The sequence below is a fragment of the Pecten maximus genome, chromosome 4 (genome assembly GCF_902652985.1).
Source record: "Pecten maximus chromosome 4, xPecMax1.1, whole genome shotgun sequence".
In the NCBI taxonomy this organism is placed as follows: Eukaryota; Metazoa; Mollusca; class Bivalvia; order Pectinida; family Pectinidae; genus Pecten; species Pecten maximus.
In genome coordinates, this window is record NC_047018.1 from 10,264,203 (window position 1) to 10,280,589 (window position 16,387).

Here is a 16,387-nt window from a genome sequence, read left to right on the forward strand (position 1 = left end):
GCCATTGTGAGTTAGGTATATATGATTATTGAGTTGCCCTGGCCATTGTGAGTTAGGTATATATGATTATTGAGTTGTCCTGGCCATTGTGAGTTGGGTATATATGATTATTGAGTTGCCCTGGCCATTGTGAGTTAGGTATATATGAGTTGCCCTGGCCATTGTGAGTTAGGTATATATGAGTTGCCCTGGCCATTGTGAGTTAGGTATATATGAGTTGCCCTGGCCATTGTGAGTGAGGTAAATATGAGTTGCCCTGGCCATTGTGAGTTAGGTATATATGAGTTGCCCTGGCCATTGTGAGTGAGGTAAATATGAGTTGCCCTGGCCATTGTGAGTTAGGTATATATGAGTTGCCCTGGCCATTGTGAGTGAGGTAAATATGAGTTGCCCTGGCCATTGTGAGTGAGGTAAATATGAGTTGCCCTGGCCATTGTGAGTTAGGTATATATGAGTTGCCCTGGCCATTGTGAGTTAGGTATATATGAGTTGCCCTGGCCATTGTGAGTTAGGTATATATGAGTTGCCCTGGCCATTGTGAGTGAGGTAAATATGAGTTGCCCTGGCCATTGTGAGTTAGGTATATATGAGTTGCCCTGGCCATTGTGAGTTAGGTATATATGAGTTGCCCTGGCCATTGTGAGTGAGGTAAATATGAGTTGCCCTGGCCATTGTGAGTTAGGTATATATGAGTTGCCCTGGCCATTGTGAGTTAGGTATATATGAGTTGCCCTGGCCATTGTGAGTGAGGTAAATATGAGTTGCCCTGGCCATTGTGAGTTAGGTATATATGAGTTGCCCTGGCCATTGTGAGTTAGGTATATATGAGTTGCCCTGGCCATTGTGAGTGAGGTAAATATGAGTTGCCCTGGCCATTGTGAGTTAGGTATATATGAGTTGCCCTGGCCATTGTGAGTTAGGTATATATGAGTTGCCCTTGCCATTATGAGTTAGGTATATAGTTGAGAGGAACTAGAACTATCACTAGCCTATGATTTACTCATACTTTCAAACATGTGAGGAATTTTATGATAGCATGATGAAGATTGATAGGAATAGGTTTGGTGACACAATACCGCATGAATAACAAGTGATTACAGTTAAAGAAACATTGTGATTGGTCAGATGTCAAAACTTGTCATTTTCGGCATGCACCGAGATGTATAACCGTTTACAACTAAACAACAATAAATGTCAGAGCTGGGATGAGGGATGACATGTTACTCTACCAGTAGACATCAGTTACATAGCTGTCTTCTCCTGGGACACTGGTATCAATATGAAAAGTACTTCCTTGTTATTGGGGCTTACTCGTCCTCCCAGATGTTGGACTGGACCAGTGGACTGTGTCAACATCTCATGTGGTCTTACTCGTCCTCCCAGATGTTGGACTGGACCAGTGGACTGTGTCAACATCTCATGTGGTCTTACTCGTCCTCCCAGATGTTGGACTGGACCAGTGGACTGTGTCAACATCTCATGTGGTCTTACTCGTCCTCCCAGATGTTGGACTGGACCATTGGACTGTGTCAACATCTCATGTGGTCTTACTCGTCCTCCCAGATGTTGGACTGGACCAGTGGACTGTGTCAACATCTCGTGTGGTCTTACTCGTCCTCCCAGATGTTGGACTGGATCAGTGGACTGTGTCAACATCTCGTGTGGTCTTACTCGTCCTCCCAGATGTTGGACTGGACCAGTGGACTGTGTCAACATCTCATGTTATAACACATTTCTACCTTTGATTTTGAAGGGCTAATGAACAGATGTTACTACAAAGTTTCCAATCAGAGTTGGAATGTTTTCTCTTACATTAATATCTGTATTACTTATTTATTGCAGTATTGCTTTTCAGGAAAACAAAATTTGTTACTTAAGGAATCCTTTCTGTAAATCTCCCTGGTTTCTATTACACATGTAATTGTGGTTACAACACAGAACAAGCATGATAACACAACAAGTATTATGCAATATGATATACAGTTTAATTGCTTTAGAAGATAGGGCATTAAGAAAAAATGGGCGTTTCCTGTGAATTTCTCACAAGTTTATCTTTCAAGGCTATAGATCTAAATTACAGCAAGGTTCTCAAGAATTAAAACTTTCCCAAAGTAGTTTGACATTCTCATAAACATTACCCTTGATTTGGAAGGCCATAGATGTAATCTGAACTCTCTTACAGATCAAATATTGTAGTTTTGTGTTCAACAGCTTGTCTGTCAATGATGTGGGGCTAAGATTTCAAAAGAAACACCAATACACTTCAATTTTGTACATGTTGACAGCTTCAGACATTTTACTGTTCTGTGACATTAGACATGAAAACTTATCATTTCTGTTGAACCTGTCTTTAATCCTTGAACTTGCACGTCCACACAAAGGATAGTAATGCTATTTTGTGTGTGTTTCCACTAGTGGAATTATTCATACAATTCTTTTATTTCTTGAACCAGGTCATAAAAACATCTCCTGTGTTATACATACATCTGTAACAGGATGAGAAACCTATTCATTTCTCATGTTTTATGTTGATCCTACTGACTGTGGACGAGGGGCGAGTTTTTATGTCCTGTTTAGAAAATGTTAAATCTGAAAACATGTGATGTTTTTCTTGTACAATAGCATCATTGTGTAATCATTATCCGTGTTGTAGAGTAAAAGTGGAATATTGTAATGCGACCATTTTGTGATGTTGCATTTTATCTGGTGTAATTGTCACCGTTTTATGTAGTTTTTTTGTTAGAATTTGTATGGTATGGTTTGACATTAGGGTATAGAGTAGAATACATTAGGTCATTGTGACCTTCACACTACACAGATCAGTTTGATAGCCTCACTGTGAATTGTGCTGTGATTTATGGTAAACATAAAGGAGAAAAGAAGTCCTGGTGATCAAGCTGTTTTTAGACAGTCTCTATCAGATAGCTGTTTTATCTGCAAAGCATCTCTTTGACAAAGAATCAATGAAAATGAAACTTAAAAGCAACCATGAATTTTAAAATGTGTTGCCATGGAATTTGATGACATGAGATTCTCAATAAATGTATTTTTATTGGAGCATTGGCTCTTACAGTTTCAAACACATTAAGGGAAGGAATTTGAAATTTGATAAGTTCTCAAACTACGCAAAATTACATTATTTTTGTGAAATTTTGAGAAGCTCTGTGTTGTGATTTAAAGTTAGTATTGATGAAAGTGTAGATATGACCAGATACAGATCTCCAGACTAACGAGGAAAAGCTCTGAAAAGGGGAAGTTCATAGAGCCTGATCTCACCTTGTCTGGCAGGAAGACCACCTGTATCTGGTGTAAATCCTATTGTAGGCCATTCCATTGTGGGGGCTGGGGTGAAATGTCTACACACATTCAGGCACATGTAGTTAATGATGTTATTGAAAATGTTTTGATCCAAGTTAAATTCAGAATCTGAATTGGATGATCTCATTCTGTTAACTGTATTCAAGCAACCTTGATAGCAATGAAAAGTTTGGGGGGGGGGGGGGGGGGGGGGGGGGCAGTGAGAAGATTTGGGGGAGGGAGCTGATACAATATGCTTTATCTAGTGATGGCTGACACATAATATTTAGAAAGATAACTTCAAAGTAGGAATATAACCAAAGAAGAAGGACACACATGCGAAGAAATATTTGTTCCTGTTGAAACCTCGGTTAATTAAAAAACAACACAATACTTCGTTTATCCAGACCTTGACACTGGTAAATAGATGTTCCCTCTCTGTCAGTGTTGACAGAAATGGCGGGAAATTGGCTCCTGTTGACATTGGAGTCGAGACAGACAGCTTGCAAATGAAATTATGTTTCTGTTAACAATTAAGGAAAAGAGTGTGATTTTCTCTTGAAATAATGTCTTAAGTAAAATATGTGGTTGATGAGTGTTAATGTGTCAAAACAGTTACTCCCTTGATTTGAAGCGTGATTCCACAGTCCCAAGTGTTTCCTATCCCTTTGAAGATTCTAGACGGGTGTACTTGGGTAATTTTACTAAGGCATTGGTGGTCATGTTATTAACTTTTTACAGTATTTTTCTTTTCTGATGTGTGAAAAAAATTAAATTTACTTCCAAAAATTTTCCTTAATGCTGCCCACTTCAAGGTCAAGATTTCCCAGTAAACATGTCCAAAAAATTATTGGTATGAAATTAAAACTGTTTTAATTCTATCCCTTTGTGAGACAGTCATTGATATATACTGCAATCTTAATATATTCAGATAATTCACAAGATTATAAATCATATTGATATGCTTGTCAATTATACAACAATGAGATCACTATTTATGCAAGTTTGAAATCATATCAGATTAAAGACTAAAGGTGCAGTCGTAAAACCTGAAATAAATATCCCATTTCCTGACAAATTTTGTCATTTCCTTATCAAAAAAATGTCAAATACCAATTTATAACCACAAGTATACCTATTTGTTTAAGACAAGAATAGACCCATTTAGACTACATTTGTATTTATAAGAACACAAGGGGCAACTTCTTAAGAGTATTTTATAAGAGTACAAGGGACATGCCAGTTCAGGTAATCCTTATCGGGTGCAAAATATTGACTTTTAGTGAGAGGTTGATTCTGAAAACTCTGACCCAAGGAGGTGTGCCGGGCAAACACTTGACCAATCCGTCTTTGTTTGTTCTGATAAGGACCTTAGATGTTTGGCCAAAAGTGTGTGCATGTTTAACTCCATATATTACATTGACTTCAAAATGATTGACCTGTTAAGTTTTTCAACAATCCAGGTGTCTTACATCGATACACACCTGTACAGGTGCATGTTGGAATCGATCGTCAGTACACTTAAACGTCTCTCACTTGTCAGTCATACAGTTAGCTTGTAGGTACCCAGTAAAGATTGATGATGGTGGCCCGTTACTTCACAGGTAGCTGCATCTTACAATGCTGTATTTGAAACAAATAGTTTTAAGTTAAACAACCGAGAAATCTAAGTCAAAGGTTTTCTTTGTGTTATTTTGAAAACTTTTGGCACTTATTCTAAGTACCAGTAATGGCCATTCATTTACTGGTTTTCTATTGGTGTTAGTAGCATGAGTCTTTCTTTAGATTTAATTGTTATGGCTTTTGAGTTCAAGAACTTAGTATTCATCTGAATTCATATTCAAAAAGATTTGGGAATGTTCCATTTCACTTGACTTGTAAGCTCTGAAAATAACTACTCCCCGAACCCCCACCCCCACTTCGACCTGTAAAACACATTTTGGTACAAAAAATGATATGTGGAGGAATCAGGCCGGCACCAGGCCAGCCATGTGTGGGGAATAAGATAGTACAGGGAGGTGTGAGGGTCTGATAGGGAAGGAGGCTCCGCCCCTTCAGTGAAGGGGATGACCAACCTCCTAGATTCTGGATCGGGTTTGTGTGATGATAGTCGGGAGATTAACATCAGGTACTGGTGATAGTCTACCATAATATCTCATGTAGGATAGCAAAAACTGTATAGTCCGTAAAGTAGCAGGAGTTTGTTTCACACATCTGGACTTGACGGTTAAGTTACCCTAATCGGACTGTTATCTGATAGAGGGCCAAACTTGTTTCAGATATTTGTTTAGAAGATGTCAAAATTATTTTGGTTTTCATTGCAGATGTTGATTTTAGCTAAGACTGGTTTGTGTTCATTCACAGTCAGAGGTCCCTTAGGATTCTCAAAACAATTTAAACCTGTGCTAGAACTATTTAGATTTAGGGGTGTAAGGATGGAAGCCAATTATCATCAACATTCTGTCACATAGATGTTAGATTGGAGTATGAATCATGTAGTCTGTGTTAGAATTGTAGTATATGTTGTGTAAGTTTTTAATGCTCCAAGGTGGTGACTGGGTGTGTGGTGTACTGTCTCACCTCTATACTTGTACATTACATAATTATCATTATCTTAAGTTTCTACTTCCTTTTCTCATACATGAAACTTTTTTTCTGGAAATTAAATCTATATTCCAAATAAAAGGGTTGAAGTTTGATAACCATTTTTGTTCCTCAGAAGATTGGGCACCTTTTTTTTTTATTAATTATTTTAAAATGGTTAAAGATTAAATCAAGCACACCAGACAAGTGCTATAGAAGCCAGACTGTTTTTGACAGGTCTCTGATTTGTGAGATGGTAACCTAGGTAAGAGCTCAGATCTCTCTCTAAATCATGGATATTAATTACATAATAATACCATTTTCTCTAGTGAAGGATATTATAGATTGTTAAAGAGATGATATTTCTGAATGAGTTGCATTAAAAAAGATCATAATTCCTTTAAAGCTGTTTAAATATGGTTAAAGTGGGGGTCGTTATTTGATAGAGACTTTGAATGGACTGACAGATGTAATTATGAACACTGGTTTACAGATAAGGGTAACATGTTTTATAGGTCCCTGACATACAGGTGCTGGTGTTACCCCATGTTTGCCTAATCCCTATGTTATCTCTACCATCATAAATCACTGAAAAACCAGGCAGCCAGTCTGACATCCAGACCTAGGGTGACCTTGCTGTATAAGTCTGATATTCTGACCCAGGACGACCTTAAAATGGTCTGACACTCTGACCTAGGATGACTTTGCTGTATAAGTGATATTCTGACCTAGGACGACCTAAAAATGGTCTGACACTCTGACCTAGGACGACCTTGCTGTATAAGTGATATTCTGACCTAGGACGACCTTAAAATGGTCTGACACTCCGACCTAGGCTGACATCGCCATATAAAAGTCTGACACTCGGACCTAGGCTGACATTGCTGTATAAAAGTCTGACACTCAGACCAACGCTGACATTGCTGTATAAAAGTCTGACACTCGGACCAATGCTGACATCGCTGTATAAAAGTCTGACACTCAGACCTAGCCTGACATTGCCATATAAAAGTCTGACACTCAGACCTAGGCTGACATTGCTGTATAAAAGTCTGACACTCGGACCAATGCTGACATTGCTGTATAAATGTCTGACACTCAGACCAATGCTGACATTACCTTGTAAAAGTCGGATACTCAGACCTAGGCTGACATTGCGGTATAAAAGTTGTTGTTGTATAAATGTCTCAAACTCTATGATGACCTAGCTTGCTTTAAAAAAGTTGACACTGTGAACTTGTCTGACCTTGCTGTTACTTGATATTTTGATAAAACACTGAACTTTCTTGATTGAATAATAAAAACATGGTTTATTAAAGTGAATGGGTAAAGTCTGTATTATGGTTGTTTATTGATCTGAGTTTTTAAGTTGAAGGACATTTTATAGGTACAGTATTATGATTGAAGGATAGGGTGACATGCCTACAGAACAGACAGTACAGCCCTTTATCAACACCACATACACATCCATCACGGTTTTGTTTTGAAAGTTTACACCTATAGTTGATGTGCGTGTATGTGTGATTACCTGTCGTTTCCACTTGGTCAGGCAGATTAAGTTTGATGTGGGGACAATGTCACTGATGACAAATATTAGCTGAAATATACCTAGATGACCTGTGATGTCATAGATCCTGAATTATTTCTCATTGTGGCTATAAATAACACAATTACATTTTATGTTGTACTGAAAATGTATTTTTCTTTTAAGTAGTTAAGGTATTGGATGACATAAGTGTTGTTAGTAAACATGCCTAGACCTATATAGCCTTCATCAAACCCGATATACCAGACCACACAAAGAAATTTTACCTGTTGGGCAAAGGGAAACTACTCCGTCAGGTGTTTACCATGACAATGAACAAAGCTATAATGTTATAAAGAATTTAATGGGTTATTAGTTAGTATGAATTTATTTGTTAATCAATTATGATAGAATTATATACAAAATAAGTAAAATAAACACAACAGCATTTTCCATTGTCTAATGATAAAAATAAAGACCCCTTTGTAAACCTAAATTTGATTGTATTTTGATTTACAGGGAGAGCTGTTTGGGTGTAAAGGAGCTGTTATGTTTTGACCAATGGTTACTGGTCATGAACAAAGAAAATCTCCAGTACTCTCTTCCCGAGTGTGAGGAACTACCTAGCAAAGTCGGAGTCAACGCTTCCTGTGTAGATTCTCAGCTTTTTATGAGGAAAGATGAAGAGGTGACAAGTAAGTAATTTCTTTCCTTTAGATAAAGTTTTATACAGATAGAGACAGAGTGATGTACATATTGAGTGATGTACACATAGTGATGTAGAGACAGAGTGATGTACACATAGTGATGTACACATAGTGATGTAGAGACAGAGTGATGTACACATAATGATGTACATATAGAGTGATGTACACATAGTGATGTAGAGACAGAGTGATGTACACATAGTGATGTACACATAGTGATGTAGAGACAGAGTGATGTACACATAGTGATGTAGAGACAGAGTGATGTACACATAGTGATGTAGAGACAGAGTGATGTACACATAGTGATGTAGAGACAGAGTGATGTACACATAGTGATGTAGAGACAGAGTGATGTACACATAGTGATGTAGAGACAGAGTGATGTACACATAGTGATGTAGAGACAGAGTGATGTACACATAGTGATGTACATATAGAGTGATGTACATATAGAGTGATGTACATATAGAGTGATGTACATAGAGAGTGATGTACATATAGAGTGATGTACATATAGAGTGATGTACATATAGAGTTATGTACATATAGAGTGATGTACATATAGAGTGATGTACATAGAGAGTGATGTACATTTAAGCATTGAACGGCTTTCAGTTGGCATTCATAGTCAATATGAATGCCAACTGGACAGAGGCAAATTCCATGAAGCGCGCTAGCGCTTCATGTTGAATTTGCCTCTGTCCAGTTGGAATTCATATTGACTATGAATTCCAACTGAAAGCCGTTCAATTCTTATATTTACCATCTGCGATTTTTTTTATTTGTCATGCGATTTTTGTTTTGAAATTTTCAAATTCAAATTTCCCGCGCTTACCAGTAGCAGAGATCACTTCCTGTTGGCAGTTCATAGGCTGGTGAACTCGCAACTGAATTGGTAGGGTTATATAGTGGCAGTGCCATACAATGGTAAATATATAGTGATGTACACATAGAGTGATGTACACATAGAGTGATGTACACATAGAGTGATGTACACATAGTGATGTACACATAGAGATGTACACATAGAGTGATGTACACATAGTGATGTACACATAGAGTGATGTACACATAGAGTGATGTACACAGAGCGATGTACATATAGAGTGATGTACATAGAGAGTGATGTACATATAGAGTGTTGTACACAGTGTGATGTACGGACAGAGTGATGTACAGACAGTGATGTACAGACAGTGATGTACAGACAGAGTGATGTACAGATAGAGTGATGTACATATAGTGATGTACACAGTGTGATGTACGGACAGAGTGATGTACACATAGTGATGTACACATAGAGTGATGTACACATAGTGATGTACAGACAGTGATGTACAGACAGTGATGTACATCTAGAGTGATGTACATATAGTGATGTACATATAGAGTGATGTATACATAGTGATGTACACATAGTGATGTACACATAGTGATGTACATATAGAGTGATGTACATATAGAGTGATGTACACATAGTGATGTACACATAGTGATGTACATATTGAGTGATGTACATATAGAGTGATGTACATATAGAGTGATGTACACAGAGTGATGTACATATAAAGTGATGTACATATAGTGATTTACACATAGTGATGTACATCTAGAGTGATGTACATAGAGTGTTGTACACATAGTGATGTACATATAGAGTGTTGTACATATAGAGTGTTGTACACATAGTGATGTACACATAGTGATGTACACATATAGTGATGTACATATAGAGTGATGTACATAGAGTGTTGTACATATAGTGTTGTACACATAGTGATGTACACATAGTGATGTACATAGAGTGTTGTACATATAGAGTGTTGTACACATAGTGATGTACAGACAGAGTGGTGTACAGACAGAGTGATGTACATATAGAGTGATGTACAGACAGAGTGATGTACATATAGAGTGATATACATATAGAGTGATGTACACATAGAGTGATGTACATATAGTGATGTACATATAGTTGTGTACAGACAGAGTGATGTACATATAGAGTGTTGTACAGACAGAGTGATGTACACATAGAGTGATGTACACATAGTGATGTACACATAGTGATGTACACATAGTGATGTACAGACAGAGTGATGTACATATAGTGATGTACAGACAGAGTGGTGTACATAGAGAGTGGTGTACAGACAGAGTGATGTACATATAGTGATGTACACATAGTGATGTACACATAGTGAGTGATGTACATATAGAGTGGTGTACATAGAGAGTGATGTACAGACAGAGTGATGTACAGACAGAGTGATGTACATATAGAGTGGTGTACATATAAAGTGATGTACACATAGAGTGATGTACACATAGAGTGATGTACATATAGTAATGTACATATAGAGTGATGTACAGACAGAGTGATGTACGGACAGAGTGATGTACAGACAAAGTGATGTACATATAGAGTGATGTACATATAGAGTGATGTACATATAGTGAGTTATGTACATAAAGAGTGATGTACATACAGAGTGATGTACATGCATAGTGATGTACATACAGAGTGATGTAGAGATAGAGTGATGTAGAGATATAATGATGTACATATAGAATGATGTACATACAGAGTGACGTACATACAGAGTGATGTAGAGATAGAGTGATGTAGAGATATAATGATGTACATATAGAGTGATGTACATATAGAGTGATGTACACATAGAGTGATGTACATATAGAGTGATGTACACATAGAGTGATGTACAGACAGTGATGTACAGACAGTGATGTACATATAGAGTGATGTACACATAGAGTGATGTACAGACAGTGATGTACAGACAGTGATGTACATATAGATTGATGTACATATAGAGTGATGTACATATAGTGAGTGATGTACATATAGAGTGATGTACATATAGAGTGATGTACATATAAAGTGATGTACGTATAAAGTGATGTACATATAGAGTGATGTACATATAGTGAGTGATGTACATATAGAGTGATGTACATATAGTGAGTGATGTACATATAAAGTGATGTACAGACAGTGATGTACAGACAGTGATGTACAGACAGAGTGATGTACATATAGAGTGATGTACATATAGAGTGATGTACAGACAGTGATGTACAGACAGTGATGTACACATAGTGATGTACAGACAGAGTGATGTACATATAGAGTGATGTACATATAGTGAGTGATGTACATATAGAGTTGTGTACATATAAAGTGATGTACATAGAGAGTGATGTACAGACAGAGTGATGTACAGACAGAGTGATGTACATATAGAGTGGTGTACATATAAAGTGATGTACACATAGAGTGATGTACATATAGTAATGTACATATAGAGTGATGTACAGACAGAGTGATGTACGGACAGAGTGATGTACATATAGAGTGATGTACAGATAGAGTGATGTACAGACAGAGTGATGTACACATATAGAGTGATGTACATATAGAGTGATGTACATATAGAGTGATGTACATATAGAGTGATGTACATATAGAGTGATGTACGTATAGAGTGATGTACATATAGTGAGTAATGTACATATAGAATGATGTACATACATAGTGATGTACATACAGAGTGATGTAGAGATAGAGTGATGTAGAGATATAATGATGTACATATAGAGTGATGTACATATAGAGTGATGTACATATAGAGTTATGTACATATAGAGTTATGTACATATAGTGAGTGATGTACATATAGAGTGATGTATATATAAAGTGATGTACATATAGTGAGTGATGTACATATAGAGTGGTGTACATATAGAGTGATGTATATATAAAGTGGTGTACATAGAGAGTGATGTACATATAGAATGATTTACATACAGAGTGATGTACATACATAGTGATGTACATACAGAGTGATGTAGAGATAGAGTGATGTAGAGATATAATGATGTACATATAGAGTGATGTACATATAGAGTGATGTACATATAGAGTGATGTACATATAGAGTGATGTACATATAGAGTGATGTACATATAGTGAGTGATGTACATATAGAGTGATGTACATATAGAGTGATGTACATATAGAATGATGTACATACAGAGTGATGTACATACAGAGTGATGTAGAGATAGAGTGATGTAGAGATATAATGATGTACATATAGAGTGATGTACATATAGAGTGATGTACACATAGTGAGTGATGTACATATAGAGTGATGTACACATAGAGTGATGTACAGACAGTGATGTACAGACAGTGATGTACAGACAGTGATGTACATATAGAGTGATGTACACATAGAGTGATGTACAGACAGTGATGTACAGACAGTGATGTACACATAGTGAGTGATGTACAGACAGAGTGATGTACATATAGTAATGTACATATAGTGATGTACAGATAGAGAGTGTTGTACAGATGTAACACTATCCCTTTACTGACGTCCTTAGATGGCTTTAAATGTGTAACTGTAGATCAGAAGTATTAGGTACAGTTGCATGTCTACAGGAATTAGACAAATGACTTATCTTTCAATGTATCAGATTTCAGTCGTATCTCACAAGATGTTATTTTTGTTTTTGCTACCATCCTATCTGTATCCTGATTTAAATAGGGTGTGGTACAGATATCTACCCTACAGTCCCTTACTTGGGCCACACCCTTGTGATATGTCCTGCAGTCCCTTACTTGGGCCGCGCCCTTGTGATATTTCCTGCAGTCCCCTACTTGGACCAGGCCCCTGTGATATTTCCTGCAGTCCCCTACTTGGGCCATGCCCCTGTGATATTTCCTGCAGTACCCTACTTGGGCCTCGCCCCTGTGATATTTCCTGCAGTCCCCTACTTGGGCCGCGCCCTTGTGATATTTCCTGCAGTCCCCTACTTGGGCCAGGCCCCTGTGATATTTCCTGCAGTCCCCTTACTTGGGCCATGCCCCTGTGATATTTCCTGCAGTCCCCTTACTTGGGCCATGCCCCTGTGATATTCCCTGCAGTCCCCTACTTGGGCCGCGCCTTTGCTATTTCCTGCAGTCCCTAACTTGGGCCGCGCCTTTGTGATATTCCCTGCAGTCCCCTACTTGGGCCAGGCCCCTGTGATATTTCCTGCAGTCCCCTACTTGGGCCATGCCCTGTGATATTTCCTGCAGTACCCTACTTGGGCCTCGCCCCTGTGATATTTCCTGCAGTCCCCTACTTGGGCCGCGCCCTTGTGATATTTCCTGCAGTCCCCTACTTGGGCCAGGCCCCTGTGATATTTCCTGCAGTCCCCTTACTTGGGCCATGCCCCTGTGATATTTCCTGCAGTCCCCTTACTTGGGCCATGCCCCTGTGATATTCCCTGCAGTCCCCTACTTGGGCCGCGCCTTTGATATTTCCTGCAGTCCCTAACTTGGGCCGCGCCTTTGTGATATTCCCTGCAGTCCCCTACTTGGGCCAGGCCCCTGTGATATTCCCTGCAGTCCCCTACTTGGGCCGCGCCTTTGTGATATTCCCTGCAGTCCCCTACTTGGGCCAGGCCCCTGTGATATTTCCTGCAGTCCCCTACTTGGGCTGGGCCCCTGTGATATTTCCTGCAGTCCCTAACTTGGGCTGGGCCCCTGTGATATTCCCTGCAGTCCCCTACTTGGGCCGCGCCTTTGTGATATTCCCTGCAGTCCCCTACTTGGGCCAGGCCCCTGTGATATTTCCTGCAGTCCCCTACTTGGGCCGCGCCTTTGTGATATTCCCTGCAGTCCCCTACTTGGGCCAGGCCCCTGTGATATTCCCTGCAGTCCCCTACTTGGGCCGCGCCTTTGTGATATTCCCTGCAGTCCCCTACTTGGGCCAGGCCCCTGTGATATTTCCTGCAGTCCCCTACTTGGGCTGGGCCCCTGTGATATTTCCTGCAGTCCCTAACTTAGGCCATGCCCCTGTTATATTGATAATTATATAGATTGATCAGTGTGATTACAATACAACATAATAAAACATACAACAAAGTGTGATTGGAAAATATTCATTCCTTTTAAGGTCATGTTATACCTTATACAAGGGAGGTTTGGGGAATTTGAGTCGGTGGGAACGATGGTTTGTAGGAATATAGATTTCATCATTTGGAGTCAGTGGGAATAATAGATTGTAGGAATATAGATTTGGAGTCAGTGGGAATAATAGATTGTAGGAATATAGATTTGGAGTCAGTGGGAATAATAGATTGTAGGAATATAGATTTGGTGTCAGTGGGAATAATAGATTGTAGGAATATAGATTTGGAGTCAGTGGGAATAATAGATTGTAGGAATATAGATTTGGAGTCAGTGGGAATAATAGATTGTAGGAATATAGATTTGGAGTCAGTGAGAATAATAGATTGTAGGAATATAGTGATAGATTTTAGGAATATAGATTTGGAGTCAGTGGGAATGATAGATTGTAGGAATATAGATTTGGAGTCAGTGGGAATGATAGATTGTAGGAATATAGATTTGGAGTCAGTGGGAATGATAGATTGTAGGAATATAGATTTGGAGTCAGTGGGAATGATAGATTGTAGGAATATAGATTTGGAGTCAGTGGGAACGATAGTTTGTAGGAATATAGATTTGGAGTCGGTGGGAATAATAGATTGTAGGAATATAGATTTGGAGTCAGTGGGAATGATAGATTGTAGGAATATAGATTTGGAGTCAGTGGGAATGATAGATTGTAGGAATATAGATTTGGAGTCAGTGGGAATGATAGATTGTAGGAATATAGATTTCATCATTTGGAGTCAGTGGGAATAATAGATTGTAGGAATATAGATTTGGAGTCAGTGGGAATGATAGATTGTAGGAATATAGATTTGGAGTCAGTGGGAATGATAGATTGTAGGAATATAGATTTGGAGTCAGTGGGAATGATAGTTTGTAGGAATATAGATTTGGAGTCAGTGGGAATAATAGATTGCAGGAATATAGATTTGGAGTCAGTGAGAATAATAGATTGTAGGAATATAGATTTGGAGTCAGTGGGAATAATAGATTGTAGGAATATAGATTTGGAGTCAGTGGGAATGATAGATTGTAGGAATATAGATTTGGAGTCGGTGGGAATAATAGATTGTAGGAATATAGATTTGGAGTCAGTGGGAATGATAGATTTTAGGAATATAGATTTGGAGTCAGTGGGAATGATAGATTGTAGGAATATAGATTTGGAGTCAGTGGGAATAATAGATTGTAGGAATATAGATTTGGAGTCAGTGGGAATAATAGATTGTAGGAATATAGATTTGGAGTCAGTGGGAATGATAGATTGTAAGAATATAGATTTGGAGTCAGTGGGAATGATAGATTGTAGGAATATAGATTTGGAGTCAGTGGGAACGATAGTTTGTAGGAATATAGATTTGGAGTCAGTGGGAACGATGGTTTGTAGGAATATAGATTTGGAGTCAGTGGGAACGATAGTTTGTAGAAATATAGATTTGGAGTCAGTGGGAATGATAGATTGTAGGAATATAGATTTGGAGTCAGTGGGAATAATAGATTGCAGGAATATAGATTTGGAGTCAGTGGGAATAATAGATTGTAGGAATATAGATTTGGAGTCAGTGGGAATGATAGATTGTAGGAATATAGATTTGGAGTCAGTGGGAATGATAGATTGTAGGAATATAGATTTGGAGTCAGTGGGAATGATAGATTGTAGGAATATAGATTTGGAGTCAGTGGGAATGATAGATTGTAGGAATATAGATTTGGAGTCTGTGGGAATAATAGATTGTAGGAATATAGATTTGGAGTCAGTGGGAATGATATCTATATAGGAACAGTTGTTTTTGGTCAGTAAGAATTATGTTGTTTGTTTTATGTATTTTGTAGTTCATAAAGTGGTCAGATATTACACAGCCACCAACCAAAAGAATGTCTTTGTACTTCTTATTGATGCGCATCAGATCCTTGTCTGGGCTTATTATTTGCTGGCAAGAGGTTTATGCATAGCATGTCAGGATGGGTGGCGCTCCGACTGTGTTGATGGGTATTCTCCTGTTGTAAATTGTACTAATATGAAATTCACTTGAGATATGCAGCATATATCAACATTTATATTACTACAAAGGTTTCAGGCTTCCTACATGGTGTAATCAAATCTACATTTACAAGTATAATGCTTTTTGACATTTTGAAATAGCTGTGAATGGATGTGTGATTTATGATGATATAGAGTGGTGAAACAGGAGTGTACGGTAGTATTATTATCTTAATGATTTCATCTCTGTACCTCAATCACAGGTAAAAGAAGCCACAGACTTCAATTATTACTTCCCTAGTTATGTCATGATGTTT

General features: G+C 38.2%; 1 protein-coding gene across 2 annotated transcripts in view; it reads left to right on the forward strand.

Moving 5' to 3' along the window:
* The window catches only part of LOC117325193 (muscle, skeletal receptor tyrosine protein kinase-like), a 76,344-nt gene that overhangs the window by 57,504 nt on the left and 2,453 nt on the right, over nt 1–16,387 (forward strand). For both annotated transcript variants that reach the window (XM_033881217.1, XM_033881218.1), the window contains exon 7: nt 7,925–8,100. In XM_033881217.1, coding sequence (XP_033737108.1) covers nt 7,925–8,100 — 176 coding nt within the window. The remainder of the gene's footprint in view (nt 1–7,924; nt 8,101–16,387) is intronic.